This window comes from Cervus elaphus, chromosome 12, assembly GCF_910594005.1.
Source record: "Cervus elaphus chromosome 12, mCerEla1.1, whole genome shotgun sequence".
NCBI lineage: Eukaryota > Metazoa > Chordata > Mammalia > Artiodactyla > Cervidae > Cervus > Cervus elaphus.
The window spans coordinates 57,760,726-57,787,042 of NC_057826.1; the positions used below are offsets into that span (position 1 = coordinate 57,760,726).

A 26,317-nucleotide genomic window follows, 5' to 3' on the forward strand; every position below is an offset into this window, starting at 1 on the left:
TGTAATGATTTGATTTCTCTAAAGAGAACTGCTTTGTCATTACTGTCATTGCTAATGACTAAGCTTTTTCATTTTGGTTCTTGCCCAGTCTTTCCTCCTGTGGAATCTTGGCAATGGTACAATACCTCTCTTTGTCATTAATTCATAATCAAAATGCAGTTCCTTTATTAAGTAATTAATTTTTTATTAATTCATTTTTTGTCCATGCCACACAACTTTCAGGATCTTAGTTCCCCCACCTGGGACCAAACCAAGGCCCATGGCAGTGAAAGTGCCAAGTCCTAGTCATTGTAGTATACTGGCAGGGAATTCCCAGATTCCTATATAGCTTCTTTTCCCCATTTCATCAATAACAGGTGGCAGGAAAACTCTTGGTTACTAAGGTCACTCCCTCTTCTTTTCCCTTGTTCCTAAGAACTTCAGTGACTTTTTAAAGGTATAAACAGTCTGTTTAATTACCCACCCTACCTTGACGCCACCCAACAATTTGGGTGTAGCAAAACATTTATATATCATAAATTAAGCAGTGAGAAAAGGTCATTTTGACTCTGAGTGGTTATAACACAAGGTTATTAACCTTATAGATGACACACCTACCCATTTCTAGTTTTTAGTGTACCTTTTAGAGGTTATATATATTAGTATTTTGTTCACTAATTGTATTTTACTTAACGGATGAACCTGGTATATTCTCCAAGGAAATACTCTGTTTTGGGTTTAGTTTTTTGGTTTACATAGAGCTAAGAGGCCTAAGAAAAAAATCATATGTTTTAGTCTTTCTAACTGCTTGTTAGTTAATTTTATTTAGTAACAAAAAAGAACTAATATTAATGAAATATATTTGTACATGTCTGTTTTTATTTGAAGGTCATCAACATTCCATAATTTTGTCAAAATAGCACTAACCAAAAACCCCAAAAAAAGACCAACCGCTGAAAGACTTCTGACTGTAAGTCATTGAATTTATAGCAGTATTTTCTATAGTCATGCAATAGTTAGGTATATCACTAGAACAACAGCATTCAGGTTTTTAGTGTAAAAGTCTTAGTGATCTCTTACAGCAAGCGTAGGCAAATATTATGTAAAGAGCCAGATAGTATGTATTATAGGCTTTGTGAGACATACAGTCTGTTGCGTCTTCTCAGTTTTGCCACAGTAGCACAAAAGCAGCCATAGCCAATACATGAAGGATATGGCTTTAATACCCAATAAAACTTCATTCACAGAAGGAGGCAGTGCACCAGATTTTGCCCATGGTCTGTAGTTTGCTCACCCCTGCCTTGGAGAAAACTCTTTAAATGTTGCTTTCATCTAAAAGTAATTGCTTTTCTCTGTTTTGGTTTCTTATGTAAATTTATAGAATGCTCCCGTGTATGTGTTTATAAAATACTTTTATATTAGAAAAAGTTGATTATAACAGTCTAAGAAAACTTTGTTTAAATGTTATAAAATTTAATTATGTCTTTCTATACTAACATAATTTCATTGAATTAAATATATGTAAGCATAGAATATACATGTTTTTTTCTTACTGTGATATGGACTGTACCACAGAATTTATTTGCATGTGCATAATGACATGTGTAATAACTGTCATTGTTATAGCCAAGGTTGTAATTTGACAGCCTAATATAGATTAGTTAACTTTAATAGATAAATTATTCATATTATAAACTTACCTCACAATGGTTCTTTAGCTTTATAATATTTAATTATGGATTCTCTCATTAATATTTTTATTAATACATTCTCTAATTTATTAGCACTGATAGGCTCCCATATGCTTATCTCTGATAGTTACTAAATGGAAAAGAACAAATAACAGTCTCTGTAAGCCATAGATATAAATGCATACTCATGAAGTTTTGTTTTGTTTTTATTTAGCATACATTTGTAGGGCAGCCAGGTCTCTCTAGGGCCCTGGCAGTTGAACTGTTGGACAAAGTGAATAATCCAGACAACCATGCTCATTACACCGAAGGAGACGATGATGACTTTGAGGTAAAGAATGTTTGCAATCTAATAATTGAAAATAAATGTTTAATGTGGCCTTAGAGTTTGTTTTTTAATTCACTCTTTTAAGTTAGTTAAAACAAATTTAGTGACAGAGATTAATTAGCAATGAAGACTATGCTTGTCCTGCATATAATTACCAATTGATAACTTCTCTTAATCCTACTTCTGGGAAGGAACTAAGATTATGATTCTTCCTTGTACCATATCATTTTATTTACTTAGTTGGTTTGCTTAAAGTTATTAAGCGGTATCCACAATTAGAATCAGATCTGTACCTTTTTCTTCCCAGAAAAGCACAAGTGTTTTCTCTTCTCTTTAGACCTCAGCTTCTGTAGTGAGAGTTTGATCTTCTCTAAAGAAAAAGGACATCTATTTCCATGGAAATACAGGTTTTAGGAGTATTGCTTTGGACTAAGAGAATGAAAATTTAGCCAGAGCACTTGTACCATATTATTTTTCATCAAAGAGACTCCTTAGAAATCCATGTGGTCATTTTTTTAGTTTCTCTGTTTACAGATGATTGGTGGTAGTTTAGTCACTCAGTCATTTCTGACTCTTGCAACCCCATGGACTGTAGCCCACCAGGTTTCTCTATCCATGGAATTTTTTAGGCAAGAATACTGGAGTGGGTTGCCATTTCCTTCTCCAATACAGATCATTCAGTTCAGTTCAGTTCAGTCGCTCAGTCGTGTCCGAATCTTTGCAACCCCATAAACCGCAGCACGCCAGGCCTCCCTGCCCATCACCAACTCCCGAAGTTTACTCAAACTCACGCCCATCGAGTTGGTAATGCCATCCAGCCATCTCATCGTCTTTTGTCCCCTTCTCCTCCTGCCCCCAATCCCTTCCAGCATCAGGGTCTTTTCCAATGAGTCAGCTCTTCGCATGAGGTGACCAAAGTACTGGAGTTTCAGCTTCAGCATCAGTCCTTCCAGTGAACACCCAGGACTGATCTCCTTTAGGATGGACTGGATGGATCTCTCTGCAGTCCAAGGGACTCCCAAGAGTCTTCTCCAACACCACCGTTCAAAAGCATCAATTTTTCGGTGCTCAGCTTTCTTCACAGTCCAACTGTATCATCCATACATGACCACTGGAAAAACCATAGCTTTGACTAGATAGACCTTTGTTGGCAAAGTAATTAACAGGATACAAATAATTTTTTTTAATTAAGCTGAAGTTCCCATAGAAGATGCTTTCCAATAAGTATTCAAAACTATTATTTCTTATATAATTACATATAGAGCTATTCATAACTATGCTTTCTTCTATGAAAATATTGTAGAATTATTTGAATATATTATATTTAACATCACAACTTCTAAATCAGGAATGAGGGACTTCCTGCCCATTGTCAGGTTTATGCCTCTCTATACATAATACAAATATATTTATTTACCAGTATCTTTTTCTCCTTTTATATTCTATTTTATTTCTGTCTCTTCATTCTTTCTTATGTCTTTATTTCCCTTTATACCTCTATCTTCAATTCTGGTAAGACTATAGAACTAAACTTTATGTGTTGTTACTTACTGAAAGAAATTTTCTACTTCATGAACTTAAGTTTTAAATTATTAAGTATCATGATAACTACTAACAGTCATTGGATAGTCTTTGTGTACCAAGTATTAGGCTGAATAATTTCCATGTTAACTCATCTAATACTCAGAACAGTCCTTTGCAGTAGGTACTATTACTATCCCCATTTTACAAATAAGAAAAGAAGAAAGAATACAAGTAATTTCATTTCCCCAAGATCATACGCCTAGCAAGTAGTGGAACCAGGATTTGGATTCAGGCAAACCAACTTTAGAACCTACTCTTAGTTAATATACCATCACTTTTTATATATGAAAAATATGTATATATATATATACCATCACTTTTTATATATGAAAAATATGTATATATATATATACCATCACTTTTATATATGTACTTAATAGAGGTAGTCATTAAACAGTATTTGCCAACTAGTCATTTTCTAGTATATAACATAATCTTGTCATGTAGTAAGGTACCTTGTAAATATTTTATTGAATGTTAAATGAACTTTAATTAAAAATATTAAATAACCCAGTCATTAAGATATATTTAAATTTAAACCATCATTTGCAGACTTGTAATAATTAATGAATTTAATCTCTTAAAAATAAAAATTGTTAAAATTGTTTTTGCTTAAATATAGCATATTACTTGATTCCCCAATTAATGTTTTACTGGTTATGAAAATAACCAAACTCCACTTTCATTCCCTACAATATTTTGCCAAGTTTCCTAAATCTACTCTTACTTTAGAATTATATATTTCTGTTTAATGATATTACCATGGTTTTTAGTCCTTAAAATGCAAAACCTTGTTCTGGGCAATTGAAGAGACAACAGTGAATGACATTGACATAATCCCTGTCTTCAAAGAGCTTACAGAATGGTCTCCATGGAAATTTAGAAACTACCAGCAAACAGTTTACAAGTGTAATAGCTGTTATGGAATAGGAAATACAGGGTGCTATGCAGGCATATTTTTGAGACAGGAAAGGACTCACTGTGGAAGCAGTGTGTAAGCTGAAAACCTGAAGGATTAAATACAAAGATAGTAATTAAGAGACTGACAGAAGTATTCTGAGCAGAAGGAATAATAGCATGTTTCAAAGCCTAGTGATAAGAGAATATGGTATGCTTTAGGAACTAAAGAAAAGTTAGTCTGTTAGAGCAGAAAAAGGAAGGAATTTGGTGGGAGATGAGATTATAAACTAGATATTTCAAGTAAAAAAAAAATGAGAGCTTTAATCTAAGAGCAGTGGAAGCCTTTAAAGGATAAGGAAGTGATATAATCAGATATGCGTGTGTGTTTTTTTAAGATCTCTGACTTTAGAGTGATGATTTCGTTCCTCAAGTCCTCTTAAGAGACTTTTGAAGTTATCCAGGATAGAGATACTGATGTTTTATAGTAGGATGGTAGGGTGAGGATGGAAAAAAGTGAAGTAATTCAAGAATTATATGAGAGAGTGGTGACCACATGTAGACTTGAGGGTGGAGCCTGATAAAAGGATTACTCCCAGATTTTTACTTGAACAGCTGAATAGATACAAAAGTGCCACTTGTTGAGATTGAAATACTAGAGTAAGATCAAATTTGGGAAGAAAGGTGAGTTCAGTTTTATATATGGTAATTTTTATATTGCATCAGATTTCCAAGTGGGAAGAAGGCCTAAGACAACTTCTTGAGATTTCTGCCTTAAATTAAAAAAATCTAGTATCCTAAGAGAAATGGCAGAGGAATAATAAAGAACATTAAGAGACAGAAGGAAAGTTTCAGAAAGAATACCGCCTAGAAGTTACATTAAAGAAATCTTTGGATTTAGGTGTGTTTGACTACTTTAAAAGGATAATTTAAAAATACTAGAGGTGAAGCCAGATTGGAGTGGTTTGAAAGATAAATTTATTTATGAAATTTAGTTGTAAAAGAGGGGAGTAAGGTAGAGCAGCAGATGAAGAAAAATGAGTTGATGGTGGATTTGTCTGTCTTCTCAGTTCAGTTCAGTCGCTCAGTCATGTCCGACTCTTTGCAACCCCATGGACTGCAGCATGCCAGGCCTCCCTGTCCATCACCAGCTCCCAGAGTTTACTCAAACTTATGTCCATTGAGTCGGTGATGCCATCCAACCATCTCATCCTCTGTCATCCCCTTCTCCTCCCGCCTTCAATCTTTCCCAGCATCAGGGTCTTTTCCAATGAGTCAGTTCTTCACATCAGGTGGCCAAAGTATTGGAGTTTCAGCTTCAACATCAGTCCTTCCAGTGAATATTCAGGGCTGATTTCCTTTAGGATGGACTGGTTGGATCTCCTTGCAGTCCAAGGGATTCTTCTCCAATACCACAGTTCAAAAGCATCAATTCTTCAGTGCTCAGCTTTCTTTATAGTCCAACTCTCACATCCATACATGACTACTGGAAAAACCATAGTCTTGACTCGATGGATCTTTTTTGGCAAAGTAATGTCTCTTCTTTTTAATATGCTGTCTAGGTTGGTCATAACTTTCCTTCCAAGGAGTGAGCGTCTTTTAATTTCATGGCTATAGTCACCATCTGCAGTGATTTTGGAGCCCCAAAAAATAAAGTCTGTCACTGTTTCCATTGTTTCCCCATCTATTTGCCATGAAGTGATGGGACTGGATGCCAAGACCTTAGTTTTATGAGTGTTGAGCTTTAAGCCAACTTTTTCACTTTCCTCTTTCACTTTCATCAAGATTCACTTTAGTTCTTCCTCACTCTCTGCCATAAGGGTGGTGTCATCTGCATATCTGAGGTTATTGGTATTTCTCCTACCTGTCTTTTATCTCTCTGTTTTTTGGCTATTGATTGTTTTTTGTGGGGGGCAAAAAAAGTTTAAACAGGATGTTTATGAAAAGGATCCAATGGTTAGAGATAGAAGAATCTAGAGAAGGAAGATGAATAGGCAAAGTCCCTGAAAAGGAAGGAGAAAGTGAGATCTAGATTATAATGAAGGACTTAATCTTGAACAAGCACTTCTTGAAAGGCTTCCTTGGGAAGTGTTGTCTAGAGAGTAGGAAGACGTTGAACTCACCTCCTCCCATCCTTGAGCTCCCCTCCTCCCATCCTTGAGTGAGCTCTCCTCCTCCAGTGGGCACACCAAATTGCAAGAATCTGTGAGAATGACCTGAAAATTAGCATAAAAGATTTTCTACAACTGAAGATACGAAAAACGAACCACAGTGAGATGGGTAGGAGAGGCAGAGACATAGTCAAGACCCACCTCCCTGGATAGGCAGCCCACAAACAGGAGGATAATTACATTTACAGAATTCTCCCCAAGGAGTGAAACATCCAAAACCTATATTGGGCTCCCCAGCTGGGGTGTCCTTCACAGGGAAGATCCCCCCCCCCCCAAAATCTGGCTTTGAAGGTCATCCTTCAAAGGACTTGTGTACAGGAGAACTAAAGGACTGTAGGAAAGAGAGACTCTGCTCTTACAGGGCCTGTGTAAAATCTCATATGCACAGAGTCAGTAATTTGAAAGGAAACCACCTGCAGATCTTGGAGAACCTCTTGGAGAGGCAGGAGACACCTAGTAGTCCCCCTCAAGATATAGATGCTGGCGACAGCTGAATGTAGGAGTTTTCCTGCCATTAGGACTCTGATGCTGACAGGCATCATTGCGGAGTCCGCCCTCTACCCTACTAGTGCTGGAGGCTTACCCACCCACTGGCAGACTGCTGCCAACCCCCAGCTTCCCTGGCTCCATAGCTAGCCACCCTTGAACCTGGCTCTGCCATCAGTAGAGTAGCACACGCTTTGGGACCCTGCACCAGGAAGGTCACAGCAGCTGACTGGGCCAGGGTCCAGGCCTTCCTACCTGCCAGCACACCCAGTGGTCAGTCTTGCCACAATAGAAGGGCCCAGACAGGCCGTGTACGGGGCATGCTTAGAGTATATAGTGCTGCTGTCCAGAGGGATGTGCTGCCGGGTTCCATAAGATATCTCTTACATAATGCCACTCCTCCCAAATTCAAGAAACGTAGCCAGTCTACTTAATACTTAGAAATAAACACAGAGAACTAGGCAAATAGAAACAGAGGACTATGTTCCAAACAAAGGAATGAGACAATCTCAGAAGAAGAATTAAACAAAGAAAAGATACACAATCTGCCTGTTAAAGAGTTTCAGATAATGATCATAAAGATATTCAATGAACACAAGAGAGAAATGGAAGAACATAGTAAGAGTGTTAACAAAGAATTAGAAAATATAAGGGGAAACCAAATAGAGCTGAAGAATACAATAACTAAAATTAAAACTACACTAGAAAGAAATAATAGTAGATTTGGTTATATGGAACAGATCAGTAAACTAGAAGACTGAATAGTGGAAATCACCTAAGCTGAAGAGGAAAAAGAGAAGAGAGTTTTTTTTGTTTGTTTGTTTTTTAATTAGGGTGGTTTAAGAGACCTTTGAGACAATATCAAGTATACTAACATTCACATTCTAGGGACCCCAGAAGAAAGAAAAAGAGCCAGCATATGGAAGCAACCTCAGTGTCCACTGATGGACTAATGGATAAAAAGGATACATACATATATATGTGTATATATATATATGTATATATATATATATGTATATGTATATATTCAGTGGAATATTACTTTGTTGTTGCTGTTTAGTCACTAAGTTGTATCCAACTCTTTTGCAACCCCATGGACTGTATCCCATCAGGCTCTCCTGTCCATAGAATTTCCCAGGCAGGAATACTAGATTGGGTTGCCATTTCCTTCTCCAGGGCTTCCCTGGTGGCTCAGACGGTAAAGAATCCACATGCACTATGGGGGACCTGGGTTTGATCCCTGGGTTGGGAAGATCCCCTGGAGAGGGCAATGGCTGCCCACCTAAGTATTCGGGCCTGGAGAATTCCATGGACTGTATAGAATCTGTGAAGAGTTGGACACACTCAGCAGCTTTCACTTTGCTTCTCCAGGGGCTCTTCCCGACCCAGAGACCAAATCCACATCTCCTGCATTTGTAGGTGGATTCTTTACCACTGAGCCACCAGGGAAGCCCTGGAACATTACTCGCCCGTTAAAAATAAAATCTTCCCATTTTTGACACCATGGATGGCTCTAGAAGCTATTATGCTAATGAAATAAGTCAGAGAAAGACAGATACCACATGATCTCACTTATAAGTGGAATCTAAGAAGGAAAACAAAATAAAGTGAAAACAGACTCAGATACAGAGAAGAAACATGTTTGCCAGAAGGGAGGCTTGTGAGTGTGGACAAAATAGGTGAAGGGGATTAAGATGTACAAATCTCCAGTTATATAATAAATATATATATTAGGGCTATTTTACACAGCATAAGGAATATGGTCAGTAACATTAATTTTGTATGGGAACAGATGGTTACTACACTTATAATGGTGATTACTTCTTAATGTATACAAATGTCAAATTCTGTAGTACATTAGAAGCTAACATAGTATTGTGCATTAATTAATATTTCAGCTTAACAAAAAAGAAAAGAAATACTAATTTCTTTTCGCCAGGGGATCTTCCCACCCCAGGGATTGAACCCAGGTCTCCCACATTGCAGATGGATTCTTTACCAGCTGAGCCACCAGGGAAGCCCATTGAGGAGAATGGATGGGTTAAATGACTAGAGAAATGTTTGGGGGCAACACTGAAGCCTTAGAAAAGATTAATTTTCAATGTGTAATTTTCCTCCAGCAGTCATTGGTACCCCAGATATAAACAAGTTACTTTAATTCCTGCAGGGTTGTCATTTTGGTATGCCAGTGTAGAAAAGGATGGTAGGGAGTGAGAATCAAATTTAGGATATATGCAAGTGATTGCTTGAAATTATGGACCACCAGATCTAAAGTGGATAGGAAGAAAAGTGAAGATAGAAGAAATGCATAAGAAGAATGAGAAAGTAATGGATTGATGGACTTGAGATTCGGTGTGAACATTTAAAAATTATTGGAGTAATGAGAGAGTAAGCTCGGAGGATGAAAAGTGTGGAGTATGATGTGAATTCCTGTCATATGTCATATGATGTGATGACAGATTCCAGGATATGATCTTAATAGTATAGAGTGCTTTGAAGTGTGGTAGAATGTCTTGAGATAAGGTCAGTAAACTTTAATCCAGCGCAATGGGCTTTTGAGTCCTTTGGTATGATAGTGGGTCTTAAAATAGGGAAAAAGACACATGACCATCGTCTGAATCATTAGTGAATGAGAGTGAGTCATCAGAAATTTAATAGATAGGGGTTGAACTGAATGCATTGTTTCCAAAGATCAGGAGCTTATTCAAAAGGGTGGAAGTAGTAAGCTTTCTCACTTGGTTTACTACAAATCTTATCCCTCTCCGCATGGTATTTCTCCTGTCCATACCCTTTTACATACTTAATCAGGTTACTCTTAAAGCTGACTCTTGTGATGGCATTCCCTTTCTGTAAAATCTCCAAAAAATTCTTTTGCCAAGAAAATAAAATTGAGAGCTCTAGCCTGACATTCAGAACCTTTCATGATCTGGCTTATCCTCCTTCAAATGTCTTTCCAGCTTGTCATCTGTTCACTTAATGTTCACCACATTCAAATAATAACCAGCTTCAGTTCCCCTAAACACTCCACAATTTCCTTTTTTTCTTGCATCACTTTGTTCATATTGTTCGTGCTGTCTGAAATGCTTTTCCCACCTTGCTGCTCATTCAGTGCCTGCTTGTCCTTCAAGGCCTCACATCAGATTTCAACTGTCATGAAGAATTTCTTTACCCCTTCCAGTGGCAGTCATCTCTCCTTCCCCTGGGCATTAATAGTGATTTTAATGAATGCCACTTATTCTTTTCTAGTGTTTAAGTGTTTGTGTATGTTATCTTCCTAGATTATAAGCTCATTTGAGGATAAGATTTGCATCTGATTTTCCTTACATCTCTTCAGTATTTTATACAGTATAAATGTGTGTGGAATAAATGAATTAACTTTTAAGTATCTCATATTCATTTTTTAAAAAATTTATCCTTCAGTTCACTTTATTAGTAGGTAGTCATGTCTGTTAATAAATAAGAATTTAATTAAGCAGAGAAAGTTTGGCCTTCTAACTTTGTCACAGAAATTCTTTTAAGTGTATATATTATGTTTGTATTCGCAGCCCCACGCAGTCATTCGTCATACCATTAGATCTACAAACAGGAATGCCAGAGCTGAACGGACAGCTTCAGAAATCAATTGTATGTGTTTGGTATACATTTTCAGTTGGTGGTTTTGGAGGGCTGAGCTGGGTGTTCTTGTGGGAATTTTTGTAGTAATAAAATCTCAGGCCATCTGCGGCTATATTCACACAAAAACAGGATACCTCTGAAATAAAGGTTGCTTTTCTGGTTGTAATGAAATCCTTGGTTTACAATTAAATAGTTTTTACTTTCTAATTGTAAATGTAATACATGTTAATTGCAGAAAATTTGCAAAAAGAAGAAAGTAGAAAATTAACATTGTCAATAATCATCACTCGGCACCAGCCCACAGATAATATTTTGCTGAATTTCCTTCAAATTTTTTCACATGTAGTTTTACATGGCTGAGTTTATACTATGCATAAAATTTTGCCTAATATAGTTAGAAGTATTTCCCATATATTAGCCTAGGCTTTGTAACTGTTATGTTTAATGGTTTTATCCTCCTGTATTGAGTTGATGTATTGTAGTCCCTATTGTTGGATATTTAGGTTGGTCTCGGTTTTTTAAGAGAGATTAGCACCAAGGTGGATATTTTCTAAAATGCATATTTAAAAGGAGAAATTGATTTTTATTCAATAAATCATTGACATGAAAATGTTATATTAACAATATTTGTCATTTTAGCCACATTAATTTGGAAGAACAGATTTACAAAGAATTTTTAGGATGAGTATACTGACTTAAGTGCATAATTGTTTCAAAGGAGATTTAAAGGTAGTTTACATTAAAATAAGCTCTAAATAAAAAATATAAACCATAATGGAGGAAGGTAGTTAGAATAATTGCAGATGTGTATTTTGTTTTCTTGAAACCAAACATTTCTAGCTTTCTGTACGCAGCTTTGGAAATCTAGGTCAATGGAGAGTTAGAATATCCTTCCCATATCTGTTATTTCAGTCACACATTTTCATAGTTAAACTCATAATTCAAGATTTTCTGTTTTTGTTAGTTCCAGATTGCTGATACTTTTTATGCTATGTTCTTATACTATCCCTAGCAAACTCTCTGAGTTTCAAATACCAGACAGAAAAGCAGCTGTTTATTTTTATATTTTAAAATAAAGCTATTATAAAGCTATTTTCTTTATTTTATACAACTGTATAGTATTCAATTAATGTATTGTAAATGTATCTTTCCTTACAGCTTTTGTTTTGGGGGTTGTATTTAGTAAGGCCTTCCTGATTTTAAGGTTATAAAAGGATTTTCCTGTTTGTTTTTTTGTTTCATTTTTTATAATATCAATACTTATATCTTTGTTATAAGGTATTATTTGCTAGAAGGTATGAAATATGAATTCATTCTAAATATCTACTCATTTGTCTTGATACTGTTTATTAAAACCTGTTTTCATTAATAGATTTGATATGCCATCTTTATTATATACTAAGTTGCCACATACATTTTAGGGCTTTTTCTGGAAATTCTGTTCTCTTGCACTAATATACTTAGTCCTATGCCAGTCACATACTTCTGATTATTATGTCTTTATAATACCTGTTAAAATGTGTTAGAAATAATCCTCCTCCTATTTTTTCCCTCACCCCCTACACACACACACACACACACACACACACACACACACACACACACACACACACACACACACACACACACACACACACACACACACATTGTTGCAATTCCTTTTTAGTATATCTGGCCATTGTATTTTCCCCACATAAAACATAAGAATCAGTCTACTGAGTTGAAAAAAAAAAAAAAAAACACCTCTCAGTGTTTTTACTGAGATCTCATAAATTTGTACACTAACTTTGGGAGAATTGACATCTTTATGATATTCTGTCATCTTAATCAAAATAAGCTTCCTCAGAGAGCTCAAAGCTTAGTTCTTTTATAAGTGTCCAGAGTACTGATTCCTTCGTGGAATTTGCCCTGTGTGCTGCAAGTACCAAACAGAAGATGGTGGAGTTGAAGGTCATTTTATTGATCTACCTTTAAATTCTCCCAAGTCTTCTTTTATGTCCATCAGGAGTGTTTCATAGTTTTGTTTTTGTTTGATAGATTTTATACATACCTTGTTAGTTCTTGTTCTTAGTTTTTTGTTTCAGTTTTTTAAATTAAGCTAGTAACTTACATACAGTAAAATGCTTAAGTGTACTGCACAATGAATTTTTAAATTTGTATACACTCATGAAACCACCAACCAGATCAACATTATCAGAATCTCTGAAGGATTCCTCATACTCCTTCACAATCAACACCCTCCCATCTCCTGTGTCCCCCTACCTTCCCACTGCCCTGGCTAATCACTATTCTTCTCTCATCACTATAGATTGGTTTTTGTGGTCTTGATCTTCAGATATTTAGGATCAACTAATATACACCTCTTTTGCCTGATTTCTTTTGCTCAATATTATGTCTGTGAAAGTCATTCATGTCATGTGTGCCAGTAATAGTTTATTTTTTCATTGTAATGTCGTATTTCATTGTATGATTATAGCATAATTTATTCATTCTTCACTTAGCTGGCATTTTTATTTGTTTCTAGTTTGGGGCTATTATAATTACTGTAATCATCCTTACTGTGTGTTTTTAGTGAACATAAATAATGGTTATCAGTCCAGTTCAGTCACTGAACTCTTTGTGACCCCATGGACTGCAGCACGCCAAGCTTCCCTGTCCATCACCAGCTCCTGGAGATTGCTCAAACTAATGTCCATCGAGTCGGTGATGCCATCCAACCATCTCATCCTCTGTCGTCCCTTTCTCCTGTCTTCAATCTTTCCCAGCATCAGGGTCTTTTCCAATGAGTCAGTTCTTCGCATCAGGTGGCCAAAGTATTGGAGTTTAAGCTTCAGCATCAGTCCTTCTAATGAATATTCAGGACTGATTTCCTTTAGGATTGACTGGTTTGATCACCTTGCAGACCAAAGGACTCTCAAGAGTCTTCTCCAATACCACAGTTCAAAAGCATCAATTCTTCAGTGCTCAGTTTTCTGATCTTGGCCTAATCTAAGACCACCAGAGTATAGTCCAGCGAAGTCAGATTTATTCACTCCTTGCAGTGAGGGAGAACACACACCAGAGGAACCATGGAACATCTCATTACATAGGAAAAGAAGAATTAGAGAGTTTGGGGGGAAAGTGGAAACTAAGTAAAATTTAAGTGAAAACTTAAAGCAAAGTAGGGATGTGTGTGAAAAGATCTATACTATAAAAATAGATTCAGAAGCCTGTTTCTTTGGAAACTTGAAATGTTGTATTCAGAAACTCCTTTAGTTGAAGGTCTGTATCTACATTGGAAATTAAAGCTACTTCTCTCTATCAGTAACTTAAACCTTCCAGGTGAGAGTGGAATGGTTCATTTTAATAAATATGATTTAATAAAGCAAAGCTTCTGACTGTCTTTGATTTTAGAGACTGATATTTCTCAGTAGGAAAGCATGGGTAATTCAGAGAGGGGATCATCATGTGATACTTTGCCTATGCAGCATATCCTTGGGAGAATCATTGTTTCTTCTCGACTTTGCATTTGGATTTGTGTCTGTCTTCCCAGTCTGATGAATGGTCAGGCAGATTACTGTCTCATTCTGATTAAATATGGGTGTATGACCTGAATTTTCTGTTTAAAAAAAAAAAAACGTTTTTGTCTGAAAAGCCAGTTTTTGGTTGAGTCCAGTTGATACTGGGAGCTCAGCCTCTGTGCACGGGTGCCAAATCAAATCTCAGAGGCAGAATTTTGAGTGAGATAGAAAAGAATAGCTTTATTGCTTTGCCAGCCAAAGCGGAACACAGAGAGCTCCTGCCCCACCTGTGTGTCTCAGCCTGGGAGAAGTTTTATAGCACAGTGGTTCAGGGGTGGGTGGGGTTGCTGAGAGATCAGAGTGTGCGCAGGGCCGCCACTCCTCTAATTTAGTCTCAGGTAATCTTCTTGATTACAAACAAAGATCATGGCACCTGGTCCCATCACTTCATGGCAAATAGATGGGGAAACAGTGGAAACAGTGTCAGACTTTATTTTTCTGGGCTCCAAAATCACTGCAGATGGTGACTGCAGCCATGAAATTAAAAGACGCTCACTCCTTGGAAGAAAAGTTATGACCACCCTAGACAGCATATTAAAAAGCAGAGACATTACTTCGCCAACAAAGGTCCGTCTAGTCAAGACTATGGTTTTTCCAGCAGTCATGTATGGATGTGAGAGTTGGACTATAAAGAAAGCTGAGTGCCAGAGAATTGATGCTTTTGACCTGTGGTGTTGGAGAAAACTTGAGAGTCCCTTGGACTGCAAGGAGATCCAACCAGTCCATCCTGAAGGAAATCAGTCCTGAATATTCATTGGAAGGACTGATGTTGAAGCTGAAACTCCAACCCTTTGGCCGCCTGATGCAAAGAGCTGACTCATTTGAAAAGACCCTGATGCTGGGAAAGATTAAAGGCGGGAGGAGAAGGGGACGACAGAGGATGAGATGGTTGGATGGCATCACCGACTCAATGGACATAAGTTTGAGTAAACTCCAGGAGTTCGTGATGGACAAGGAGGCCTGGCATGCTGCAGTTCATGGGGTTGCAAAGAGTCAGACACGACTGAGCAACTGAACTGAACTGAACTGAATCTTCCTGATGAACTAATCTGATTCTTTTAATATAGCCTTCTGTGGTGTTTCTCTGCTATGAAGAGTGCTGACCTCTTAAAAGACCTTAAAGACTTTGTTATGTGTGTCCCTTGAGGTGGAACCAGGACCCTGCCCCAAGAGCTGCACTTTTGTTTCCTGGCTATCCCCCTCCCCCATATTTGCATCCCTTCCCTTTCCAGGTTGAATCTGCCCTTTGGAACTCTGAGAAGGTAGGGGAAGCTGAGTTAAAGGAGATGGGGGAGAGAAAGGCTTCTGTGCCCAGGATTCCTGTAGGATTCCTTGGTTTCACAGTTACCTAGGAAACCAACTAACTGCAAAAAAATTGGCACCAAAGGGGATTTGAGAGGTGTCAATAAAGAAAATGACTGCCCAGCTATTGGTTTAGGTGTATGATTTTAGCTGACTCACAAGTAAATTTTAGCCAGGTATTTGGACTCATACCAGGGACTGAGGCTACACAGAGCAGTATTAAGAATAAAGACTCTACCGATATCATAATTAAGAGGTAACAAGTAGTCTGTCAACAATCCAGAACCTTCAGCTGGCAAGGAGGAAGAAAAAACTGTAGCTAAAGAGCTATAGTATTAAAGTATGCACATTAAAGTATGAAAATCAAAGTCTTGTGTCATCTTGCTCCATTGGACTTGGACAAATGATTCTTTTCCTATTGTCATCAGCTTGATTCAACAGATTTGTGTAGAAATTGCCTTCTTGCAGTCATCTACTTCTGAAGATTGTCATCTCCAGTTTGAGATTTCCTACTGAGACCATCTTGTGTTGATTTAAATTGGCCCATGTCTCTGTAATTAAGACAAATTAATACAAGGATCATTGCTCTGTTTTACCATTGTATTAATTATTAACAGTACCTGGCAAGATTCTATTTATTGAGTTTAGAGAGAAGTTTCCCAGAAAACAGTTTCTGAGTTCTAAATCATGAAAAGATCATTTCAGAGGAAACACTGCTTGGATATGTTTGAATATAAAACTGTGTACTGTACAAGTCTCAGATATATTCGTCTGTGATATTGTAGAAACTGGAGCTGGGGCAGTATTCTTTGATGTATAAGATACTCAGTTTTGGGTTTATTGAGAGAGAGTTAATGGGCCCCTGAGGAAGTTGACCTTACTTTCATTCAAGCCAAACAAACAAAGAAAACCCATTTTAGGCTAAGGAGGTCTAAGAATTTCTAAAAGTTTATCCAAGTTAAGTTTGAAAATTCCATTTGTCCTTTTTATTTTACATGAAGACTAAGAATGATAAAGGTGATAGAGATTTTGAGGAAGATGTATTGTCTCACAAACCTCCTTACTAACAGTTATAGACAAGTGAGTGTTTACTAGAGAAGTAATTAGAATTTTCCCAGGTAGGAAACACAAACTCAAGCAACATTTTTTGGCCATTGTTGAGGTTGAGCCTTTTTAAACAACCTTTGAGCCATTCTAGAAATAGATATACAATAACTAAAGCAAAAGCCTTTGTTGTCAGGAAAACTAATTTTGAAAAATTATCTGAAGTATAACATACCTATATGTTCCTCAACATTGGTGTTTGTTAAGCTGCAGGTTGCAACCCAATCCATGACATCAATTCAGATTTTTTTCTAAGGCACAAAATAGAAAATTTTCAACTGCATCAGTTGGATTAATAAATACTATACTACGAAACTTGTGGAATTTGTTTGTTGTTTTCTTAGCAATTTGATGGCGTCAACTACAAATTGAGGGTTTGAATCCCTTTGTGGTTGCCATAACTGTTGACTTTTAAAAAATGCACAACATGAGAGTTAAGTTTTATTTGGGGTAAAATGAGGACTGCAGCCTGGGAGACAGCACCTCGAATAACTCTGAGAAACTGCTCCAAAAGAGTTATGGGGGAGGGACAGTATATCTGTGATTTTGGTAAAGGGGGAATACATGCAATCAAGCACATACTTTAGTAGAAAGTTTCTGCTGGTTTCATGAAGCTTCTGTTATTCCCAGGAAACAGTCATCACCATGAAGGATTTTAGTGCTTTCCTAGGCATGAGGAGATAGAAGAATTGAGCTTTTGAAAATGCCTATCTGATGACTTGTCCTGCCCGCCCCCTACCCCTGCCCCAAGCACAGGGCGCCTCATTTCTGCTGTCCACGCTGAACTCCTTCAGGGGGTGTGCCAGGTCAGCAGCTGCAGCAGCACGTGATTTAATCCTTGTAGAGACAGATGTGTGTGTTAGTCGCTCAGTTGTGTCTGACTCTGCAACTCCATGGACTGTATGTAGCCTGCCAGGCTCCTCTGTCCGTGAAATTCTCCAGGCAAGTATACTGTAGTGGGTTGCCATTTCCTTCTCCAGGGGATCTTCCCGACCCAGGGATGAGAAGTGCCAATTTGTAGTTGAAAACTGTGATGTGCCTAGATGCATTTTTGTTACTTATTTGGTGTTTATTGAGTTTCTTAGATCTATAAGTTGGTATATTTTATCAGCTATATAAAATTTGGGGCCATTATTTCTTCAGTTTTTCTGCTCTAGATTCTCTCTTCTCCTGAGACTCCAATTACATGTTAGACCATTTGATGTTACTTCACAGGTCACTGAGGCTCTGTTCTCCCTGCCCCCCATAAACATACCTAAGGTGTTTTTGTTTTCTGTACCTCAGTTTAGTTTCTGTTGCCCTGATTTTCAGTTCATTGATGTTTTTTCCTGTTGTATTCTGTCTGTTATTTAAGCCTATCAGTGAATTTTATTTCATGTAGTGTATTTTCTGGATCTAGACTTTCATTGATATAGATAAATTGATAGAAAAATAGATAAATAGATGGAAGAATGGCTAGATGGATGATACATACATGTATACATATATATATACACACACATACATATATAGTTTTTATCTCTACTGAGAATTTCCATCTGTTTACTTGTTGTGTCCATCTTTGCTAATTTCAACAGCTGTGTCACCTCTGAGTCTGTATCTGTTTTTTAAATTGGTTATGATTTTTATTTTTTTTCTACTTATTCTGTAGTCATTTTTTATTGTATCTTGGATGTTGTGATACCACATTGACCTCTTTATTTTAAAGAGTGTCTGAAGCATAAATTAGCTGGTAGGTCATCCCAGTCCTTTCAAGGTCTGTCTTAGATTTTACTACAATGTTCAGCAGTTTCTCCTCTGGGTGGAAATTCATTTCTTTCCTTTTACTGTGTGATCACTAAAACTTGCATTTAGCTCACAGCACTGTGTTAGCTGTTTTCTGACATACCTTGCAGAGTATTGCTTTGCTTGTGGGCAACTTCGTATTCAACTAAAGATTTCTCTAAGGAGACCTCTTGGCATATTTTTAGAGTTCCTTCTTAGTTCAGTTTTCTCATTTCTAGTACTCTGCCCTTCAAATTCCCACTGTCTGAGAGGCCCCAAACTACTACTTTTTCCTGTGCCCAGTGAAACTGTCTTTGGGTTCTGTTTTCTTAGAAAGTGAAAGTGTTAGCTGCTCAGTCATGTCCAACTCTCCTTGGACTGTAGCTCACCAGGCTCCTCTGTCCATGGAATTCTCCAGGCAAGAATACTGGAGTGGGTAGCCATTCCGTTCTCCAGGGGATCTTCCTGACCTAGGGATCGAACCCGGGTCTCCTGAATTGCAGGAGGATTCTTTACTGTCTGAGCCACCAGGGAACTCCTCAATTATAGGTATATAAGTAAAACAGGAATTAGACTTACCCTTCTGCTATAAACTACTAATTAATAACATGTAATACAAATATGTGTATGCATACAAGGTATATGAAGCAATTATTTTGAAGCAGTGGATTATCAGACATCACAGGTTTATAATCTTTGATAAATGGTGGTAAGATCCTTACTCACCCTGGCTTTATAGGGGTAAAGAATCTGCCTGCATTGTGGGAGACCTAGGTTCAATCCCTGGGTTGGGAAGATCCGTTGGAGAAGGGAATGGCTATCCACTCCAGTATTCTTGCCTGGAGAATTCCATGGACTGAGGAGCCTGGCAGGCTGTGATGGTTCATGGGATTGCAAAGAGTCAGACATGAACGACTAACACTTATGCCTGTAGTAAATAACATCTTTTGGAAATAAATGAGGATATATCATAGAAGTCCTCCCCATCTTTGTGTTTTATAAGCCAAACACACAGCCAAAGGTACTGCTAGGATTTTTATTAAAGTAAAACAAAACAACTTGGAGCCTATTCTTTTTTTTTTTTTAATTAATTAATTATTTTAGTTGGAGGATATTTTCTTTACAATATTGTGGTGGTTTTTGCCATACATCAGCATGAATCAGCCACGGGTGCACATGTGTCTCCCCATCCTGAAGCTCCCTTCCTACCTTCCTCCCCTCTGGGTTGTCCCAGAGAACTGGCTTTGAGTGCCCTGCTTCATGCATCAAAGCAGGTCATGTATTTTACGTATGGTAATATACATGTTTCAATGCTATTCACTCAAATCATCCCACTCTCCCCTTCTCCCACATAGACCAAAGGTCTGTTTTTTACATCTGTGTCTCTTTTGCTGCCTTGCATATAGGATTGTTGTTACTGTCTTTCTAAATTCTACGTATATGTGTTTATATATTGTGTTGGTATTTCACTTTCTGACTTACTTCACTCTGTACAATAAGCTCCAGTTTCATCCACCTCATTAGAACTGTGGAGTCTATTCTTCTAAGCAGAACAGTGATACTGGAGACTAGCATTCTTTGCCATGAGTCATGGCTGTAGTAATTTTAGACTTGTCATAAGGAATTTGATTTTTTTTTAAGGAATACTTTTCATGTGATAAAGTAAAATACCTTAAATGTTTATGTTGTTATAAAAGAAATGAAATTGAAAATTTTATTTTCAATTACTGATACTGGTATGGATGGATACAGTTGATACTTTACTATATGTTCAATGAGAATTTATGAACTTTCTCTAGTAATGTTTCAAGTCTTGAAATTTGCTAATTATATAATTGTTATGGAAAATGATATTTTCTTTCTTTTCTTTCCATATTTACACGTTTTGTAATTCATTTCTAGACCTGCGTGCCAGTATTTCTTGTAACCAAAAGAAAAATACCTTTAACTCATCTCTGTCTCAGATGAGAGAAGTGGTTCTTTGTGAATTATAGTATGGCTCTTAAATTAAGATTTTTTTGTTAAGAAATCATTATAAATAAGCAGCCTTTTTTTATTTTATGTTATTTTTGAGAAGTAGAGAATACATTTTATGGAATATCTTTCTTTGAAAATTTTATGACTTAATGTTTTTGTTTAGTGTCATGAATTATGTAAGTGCTCTGTGTTGCTTTATAAATCTTGTTTTAGGGATAAAGATAACTGGATCCTTTTTGAAAGACCTTTTTTTAGTGTATTTTGTTTATCAAGATTGTATTTAGGAAACTTGTATCTCTACAATGCAAGTGTGTATATTTTAATTTTTTGGTCTTTTAATCACGTTGTATTTTAGAATCTTAAAATTCTGTGTACTTCATGAGTAGGTAATAAGTCATCCTTTTCTCTAATTTACAGAATATTTCTTGTAAAAGAAGTTTCTCTATTAGGAGTAATTCTAAAATTGGTCTGATTAGGCCAGATCATATATACATTTAGCACAATATAATATTAGATTCCTGAATGCCATAGTAATATTTCATTTGACAAATATTTGTTATTTTTAGATAATTAGAAGTAATTTTGGAGGTTTCATCCTGCTATAAATTTGTAGTTTAAATTAGTTTCAATATAGCCTGGATAGAAACTTCCTTAAAGTGTTTGCTTTCTCACCTACTTTTAATTAGCTTTTAAAAAATATTTTATACACAAAATTGCTGTTTAATTTCCTGATTCCAATCAAGAATTAAGTAGAATTGTTAGGAAAATACCAAATTGTTACTTTCTTTTGGGGTGTTCTGGTAGTAAAAAAATTAAGAGTTTTTGTCTTTTCCTCTTCTCTCCCTTCCTCCCTCCCCAATACACACGCTTCTCTTTGCATTTTCAAGTTTGATCCTTTAAGTTAAAGTTTCTGAATATCTGTTATATTTTACAGTTGACAAATTACAGTTTGAACCTCCTTTGAGAAAAGAAACAGAAGCACGGGATGAAATGGTAGGACTTATGACTTTTAAAGTATTTTACACATTAAAATTTGAGAAAACTTATAATTAGATATAGTTTGACAAAAGAAAAAAGTAATATACTCTTCAAAGCGTTAAGTTTTGGTAATGTATTTCACCCATTCCCTGGTAGCTCAGACAGTGGAGAATCTCCCTGCAGTGCAGAAGACCCGGGGTCCATCCCTGGGTCGGGAAGATCCCCTGGAGAAGGGAATGGCAACCCACTCCAGTATTCTTGCCTAGAGAATTCCATGGACAGATGATGGGGTCGCAAAGAGCTGGACATGACTGAGCAACTTAACACACATTTCACCAGTTAAAGTTTGAAAAAGCTTATAGTTAGGTGTATTTTGACTAGGGTACAGTGTGTAAATAACATTTTAACCATTCATTTTGACATTTCTAAGTCTTGAAGAATTCACATAAAGTTATTAAATACATGGTATTTGATGCTAAGCTTTAAGCTCTCAGGATCTTTTTACTACTGATTCTGTTAGGTTTAGAGTGCAATTTTGCATTGCCTTACTGTTTTTAATATTTATTTGTTAATATAGCCCCTTTTAAAAAACCATTGCTCGTATTTTAGATTACTATTTGGTTAACCCTTTTGCTTATCTAAAAGGAAAGAAACAATAGATAGAGCATGATATTATTAGAGTTGGCCTAGATGTTATTCTAACATCTACTTTATTTTTAACCATTAGTAAAAGTATAATTTTTAGAGTAACTATCTTCTGTTAGTGGATCTCTTTATTCTTACATTTGGAAGTGGTGCTCTTCCTACTGTATATATTGCTGGACAATAAATTCTCAATTTTCATGGTAGTCAGAAAAAATACGGCACCAATAAATTGAAGATAATTGACTAAAACAGTGCTTAGTCCTCCATGCTAATGGAGTAGTGATGCACATAATTCAAAGTTAACATTTTTCTGTTTTGCTTTGGAATGTACTAGCATATTGGTAAAGAGGGCTTGTCACATTTTAAGCTGTGTTTATAATCTTCCTTACATTTAAGTCAATAATGAGTTATTGGCATAAATATGTCAAATGACAGCAAGTGTAGCTAGAGGCTAAACAGTTGAAAGCCAAGATGATTAATAATCATGACAAAGTATTTTCTTGAATCAAATAAAGTGACTAATATCTGTTATAAGGTAACATGTTTAAACTCTTTTTTACCTTCATAGGGAGTATCATCAGACCCGAATTTTATGTTACGGTGGAATCCTTTTGTTGATGGTGCAAATACCGGCAAGTAAGTTGTTTTTCTAACATTATTTTACTTGATTGTGTAAGAACAACATTTGGTGGTGAGTGATTTATCCTAATAAGTTTTAATTTTTATTCTTATAAAAATTGTACTATGCCTCTTGTCAGTAAAAAGCTTCTGACTTTTTTTAATTGCCCAAAGGCATCATGTGTTGATCATTAAGGTTTTAGGGTTGTATTCTCTAAATAAAAATACAGTATGTGTAATGTTAGTATACTGAAAGATGAGCTGCATGATGATGTGAGAAAAAGTACCATAGTAGATGTCAGAAAGACCCAGTTCCATCTCTGTAGTGTGATTTCTTCATATACTAGACCTGTCTTTCCTCAATGATTAAGTGATGGGACTGACCTGGGTGAGTTGTTCCAAACCTGTTAGTGCATTGCAGTGCCTAGAGAGCTCTTGTGGAAGTACAGATTCCAGGACCCCCCACATTAGGATTTCATGTATGGGGTTGGTAAAGTATGGCCTGTAAGACAAATCTGACCCTATTTTTTGTGCATACCACAAACTAAAAGGATATTTACATTTTTTAATGGTTGAAAAAAATCAAAAGGCAAAGTAATTTTGTTACATATGAAATTTAAATTTCAGTGTTCATAAATGAAGGTTAGTTGGAACACAACCATGCTCTAAGTTTATCCGTAGCTGCTTTCATGCTTACAACATTACAGTTCAGTAGTTGTGACCACTATATTATTCGTAGAGCCTACAATATTTACTGTCTAACCCTCTATAGAAAAAGTTTGCCAACCCTTGCTATGGAATATAGTCTTTGGAAGTGGAATCTAAGAATCCTCAAAGCTTCCCAATTGATTGCAATGACTGGGGATAAATGTGTGAAACCAGTGGGCTAGATCAGTGATTCTCAAATTTTGGTGTGCCTGGAGGATCACCTGGAAATTTTGGTAAAATGCAGATTCTGATTAAGTAGGTCTAGGAGGTACATTTATAAAAGTTTCCTTGGGAATTCCCTGGTGGTTTAGGGATTAGGACTCAATGCTTTCACTGCTGGGAGCCTGAGTTCAATGCCCGTTGGGGAACTGAGATCCTGTAAGCTACATGATGTGGCCAGAAAAAAAGTTTCCATGTGTAACTAATGTTGCTGATCTCTGGACCCCACTTGGAGTAATGAAGGATTTGATGATAGACTATTTGAATGTATGATTCACTGTGGATTCCAGCTCTAAAATCCTGAATCTTTTTTTTAACTGAGTTTAGTTTTTATTACATATTAAATGTAGCAAAGCATAACCACAAAGTAAAAAAGGCTGTGTTCACATTATAAAAGCTCTATTTTATAGTCATACTAACACAGTTTGACAGAATGAGATCTTAGGTCTTCCTGTAGGTTTTAAAGTTACTCTGTGCTGTGATCCAGTTGTCTTTTATATTCCTTGAGTAGAAGCAGATTTTAATGCAGATTTAATGCTCTGTTTTATGTTATGATTACTTAAAACCATCTAAATTGCATTTTTCTCTTTGTTAGATCAACCTCAAAACGTGCAATACCACCTCCCCTACCTCCTAAGGTAAGCAACTTAGAGATTTTCAGCAATAAATCCTTGTTTAAAGTTACAATAAAAGTAACTTTATTGAATTTGTTCACAATTCTCTTAAATATATTTTAGATATAGTTTTCTTCGAGAGTATATTATGAAGATGTAAAAATATATTTTAAAATATTTCATGATAAATACAGTATCTTTATAGCTATTAGAAAAAGGCAAAGATAAATTATTAGTCATTTAAGAAAATGCTTGACCACGTTGAAAGGAGAGGAGTTCATCATTTACAGTCCTCATTTATTACTACAGTTGGACATTTCACTAGAGTCACACTTCATTAAGTCATTTTCCTTGCTTGTTTCTAGTTATTAAATATTTCATGGATTGTGTGTATGATTTTATTGGTTATAAACACATCAGTTTGGGGCTAGGGCTATTAAAAGTCACATGGCAAGTTCATAGTTGTTTTGAGACAGTAACTAAGCTCTTACTTACCTTACTTGCTTGGCCCAGTGAATTGAACTATGTAGGAGAAAAAAAGGCATATTTTCTCTCCCTAAAGTCTTTGATACATAATAATAACAGTGTTAATGTTTTATGTCCAAATTTATTAAAGTACTTTTATGTCTTATTATCAACTAGCCAAGGATAAACAGTTACCCTGAAGACAACCTCCCAGATGAAGAAAAGTCATCAACTGTAAAACGTTGTCCTGATTCAGAGAACAGAGCTCCCCAAGTTCTCAGAAGACAGAGTAGCCCCAGTTGTGGTCCTGTAGCCGAGACTTCCTCTATTGGTATGGCTAGCAGTATCAGCAGCCCTGGAGTGCATACAGCTAGATACTGTGATCTCGGTAAATAAATCAAAGTGAAAACTGAAAAGAAAGCCATTTTGTTCAAATTTTAAAGACTGTCTTTTTTTTTTCTTTAGTCAGTCTTATTACTGTTTAAAACTTTGTGAAAGTTCTTTAAAATTCCACATGGATGGACTATAAATAGGTTCAATCCAATTCAAACCTAATTTGATCCCTTACTAAATATTATAGGATCTAGGAAAATGAATGGATGACCCTGCCCTCCAGGAGTTCATGATCTATAGCAAAAGTTATATCCATGCACACATAAAATCAGACAAGACATTTTGTTTTAAGTGTCTCCTACAATAAGTAACTATATGTAACAGAACACCAGAGCTCTCTGAGGGAGATAAGGATAGGTAGGGTAGAGAGAAGGTAGGCCCTTGGTGAGCCTTTAATAATTGGAACCAGTACTGACAGACTTTCTTAGAGAACAAGAAAGAGTGAACAAATGCACTGAAGCAGGAAAATCTAGCTTGTGTTGGAAGTACAGCCTAGTATATACAAGTGTGAGCTTTTGAAGAGTGTATACTGGGAGATAGAACTTAAAAAGGTAGAGCGAAGTTAAAACTCTGAAGGCCTTGAATATCTGCGTTAGTAAGTCATGTTTGGCTTTTCTCACAGTATGGCAAGACATTTGTTGTTTTCATGTATTAAGACCACTGCTACAGTTGCAGTGCTACTGCTGCAGGATCTAGAGAGAGAGGCACCAAAAATACCTTAACTTGTCTGAAAGTAGGGAATGTTTCCTAACGAAGGATCACCCAAATGGAAAACAAGTACTGGGGGGAAAGGGAAGTTATTTTTCAAGGAAAACTTATTTGTATGGTCATTCAACTTTTAACTGTGATTCTCTTTAGGAAATGGAGATGGTATTTCAAAATTGATGAGTGAAAACACAGAAGGATCAGCGCAAGCACCACAGTTACCACGAAAAAAGGACAAGCGGGATTTCCCTGTATGTGTAACAGGCATTTGGTGATTAGTTGTAACTAATACTGTATCATATAAGGGGCATAGTCTATTTAATGCAAGACTTGGAATAACTGGACTTCAAAATGTATAAAGTTTTTTTTAAGGCTTTAAGAGGTCTTAAAGTATTACAAATTATTTTTCCCACAGAAACCAGTAATCAATGGCCTTCCACCGACCCCAAAAGTACTGGTAAGGAATATTTTCATTTGAAACATTTGCCAGTTTTTCTTTAGAAGCGGAAGATTG

At 36.4% G+C, this 26,317-nt stretch overlaps 1 protein-coding gene across 4 annotated transcripts in view; it reads left to right on the forward strand.

The window, feature by feature from the left end:
* The window catches only part of MAP4K5 (mitogen-activated protein kinase kinase kinase kinase 5), a 115,709-nt gene that overhangs the window by 61,004 nt on the left and 28,388 nt on the right, over positions 1-26,317 (forward strand). For 2 of the 4 annotated variants that reach the window (XM_043918997.1, XM_043918999.1), the window contains exons 12-20: positions 868-949; positions 1,885-2,001; positions 10,682-10,760; positions 21,393-21,451; positions 22,650-22,717; positions 24,222-24,264; positions 24,883-25,036; positions 25,957-26,054; positions 26,219-26,260. In XM_043918997.1, coding sequence (XP_043774932.1) covers positions 868-949; positions 1,885-2,001; positions 10,682-10,760; positions 21,393-21,451; positions 22,650-22,717; positions 24,222-24,264; positions 24,883-25,036; positions 25,957-26,054; positions 26,219-26,260 — 742 coding nt within the window. Of the gene's footprint in view, positions 1-867; positions 950-1,884; positions 2,002-10,681; positions 10,761-21,392; positions 21,452-22,649; positions 22,718-24,221; positions 24,265-24,882; positions 25,094-25,956; positions 26,055-26,218; positions 26,261-26,317 lie in introns of all 4 variants that reach the window. The other 2 variants (XM_043918995.1, XM_043918996.1) reach the window with 1 other exon arrangement.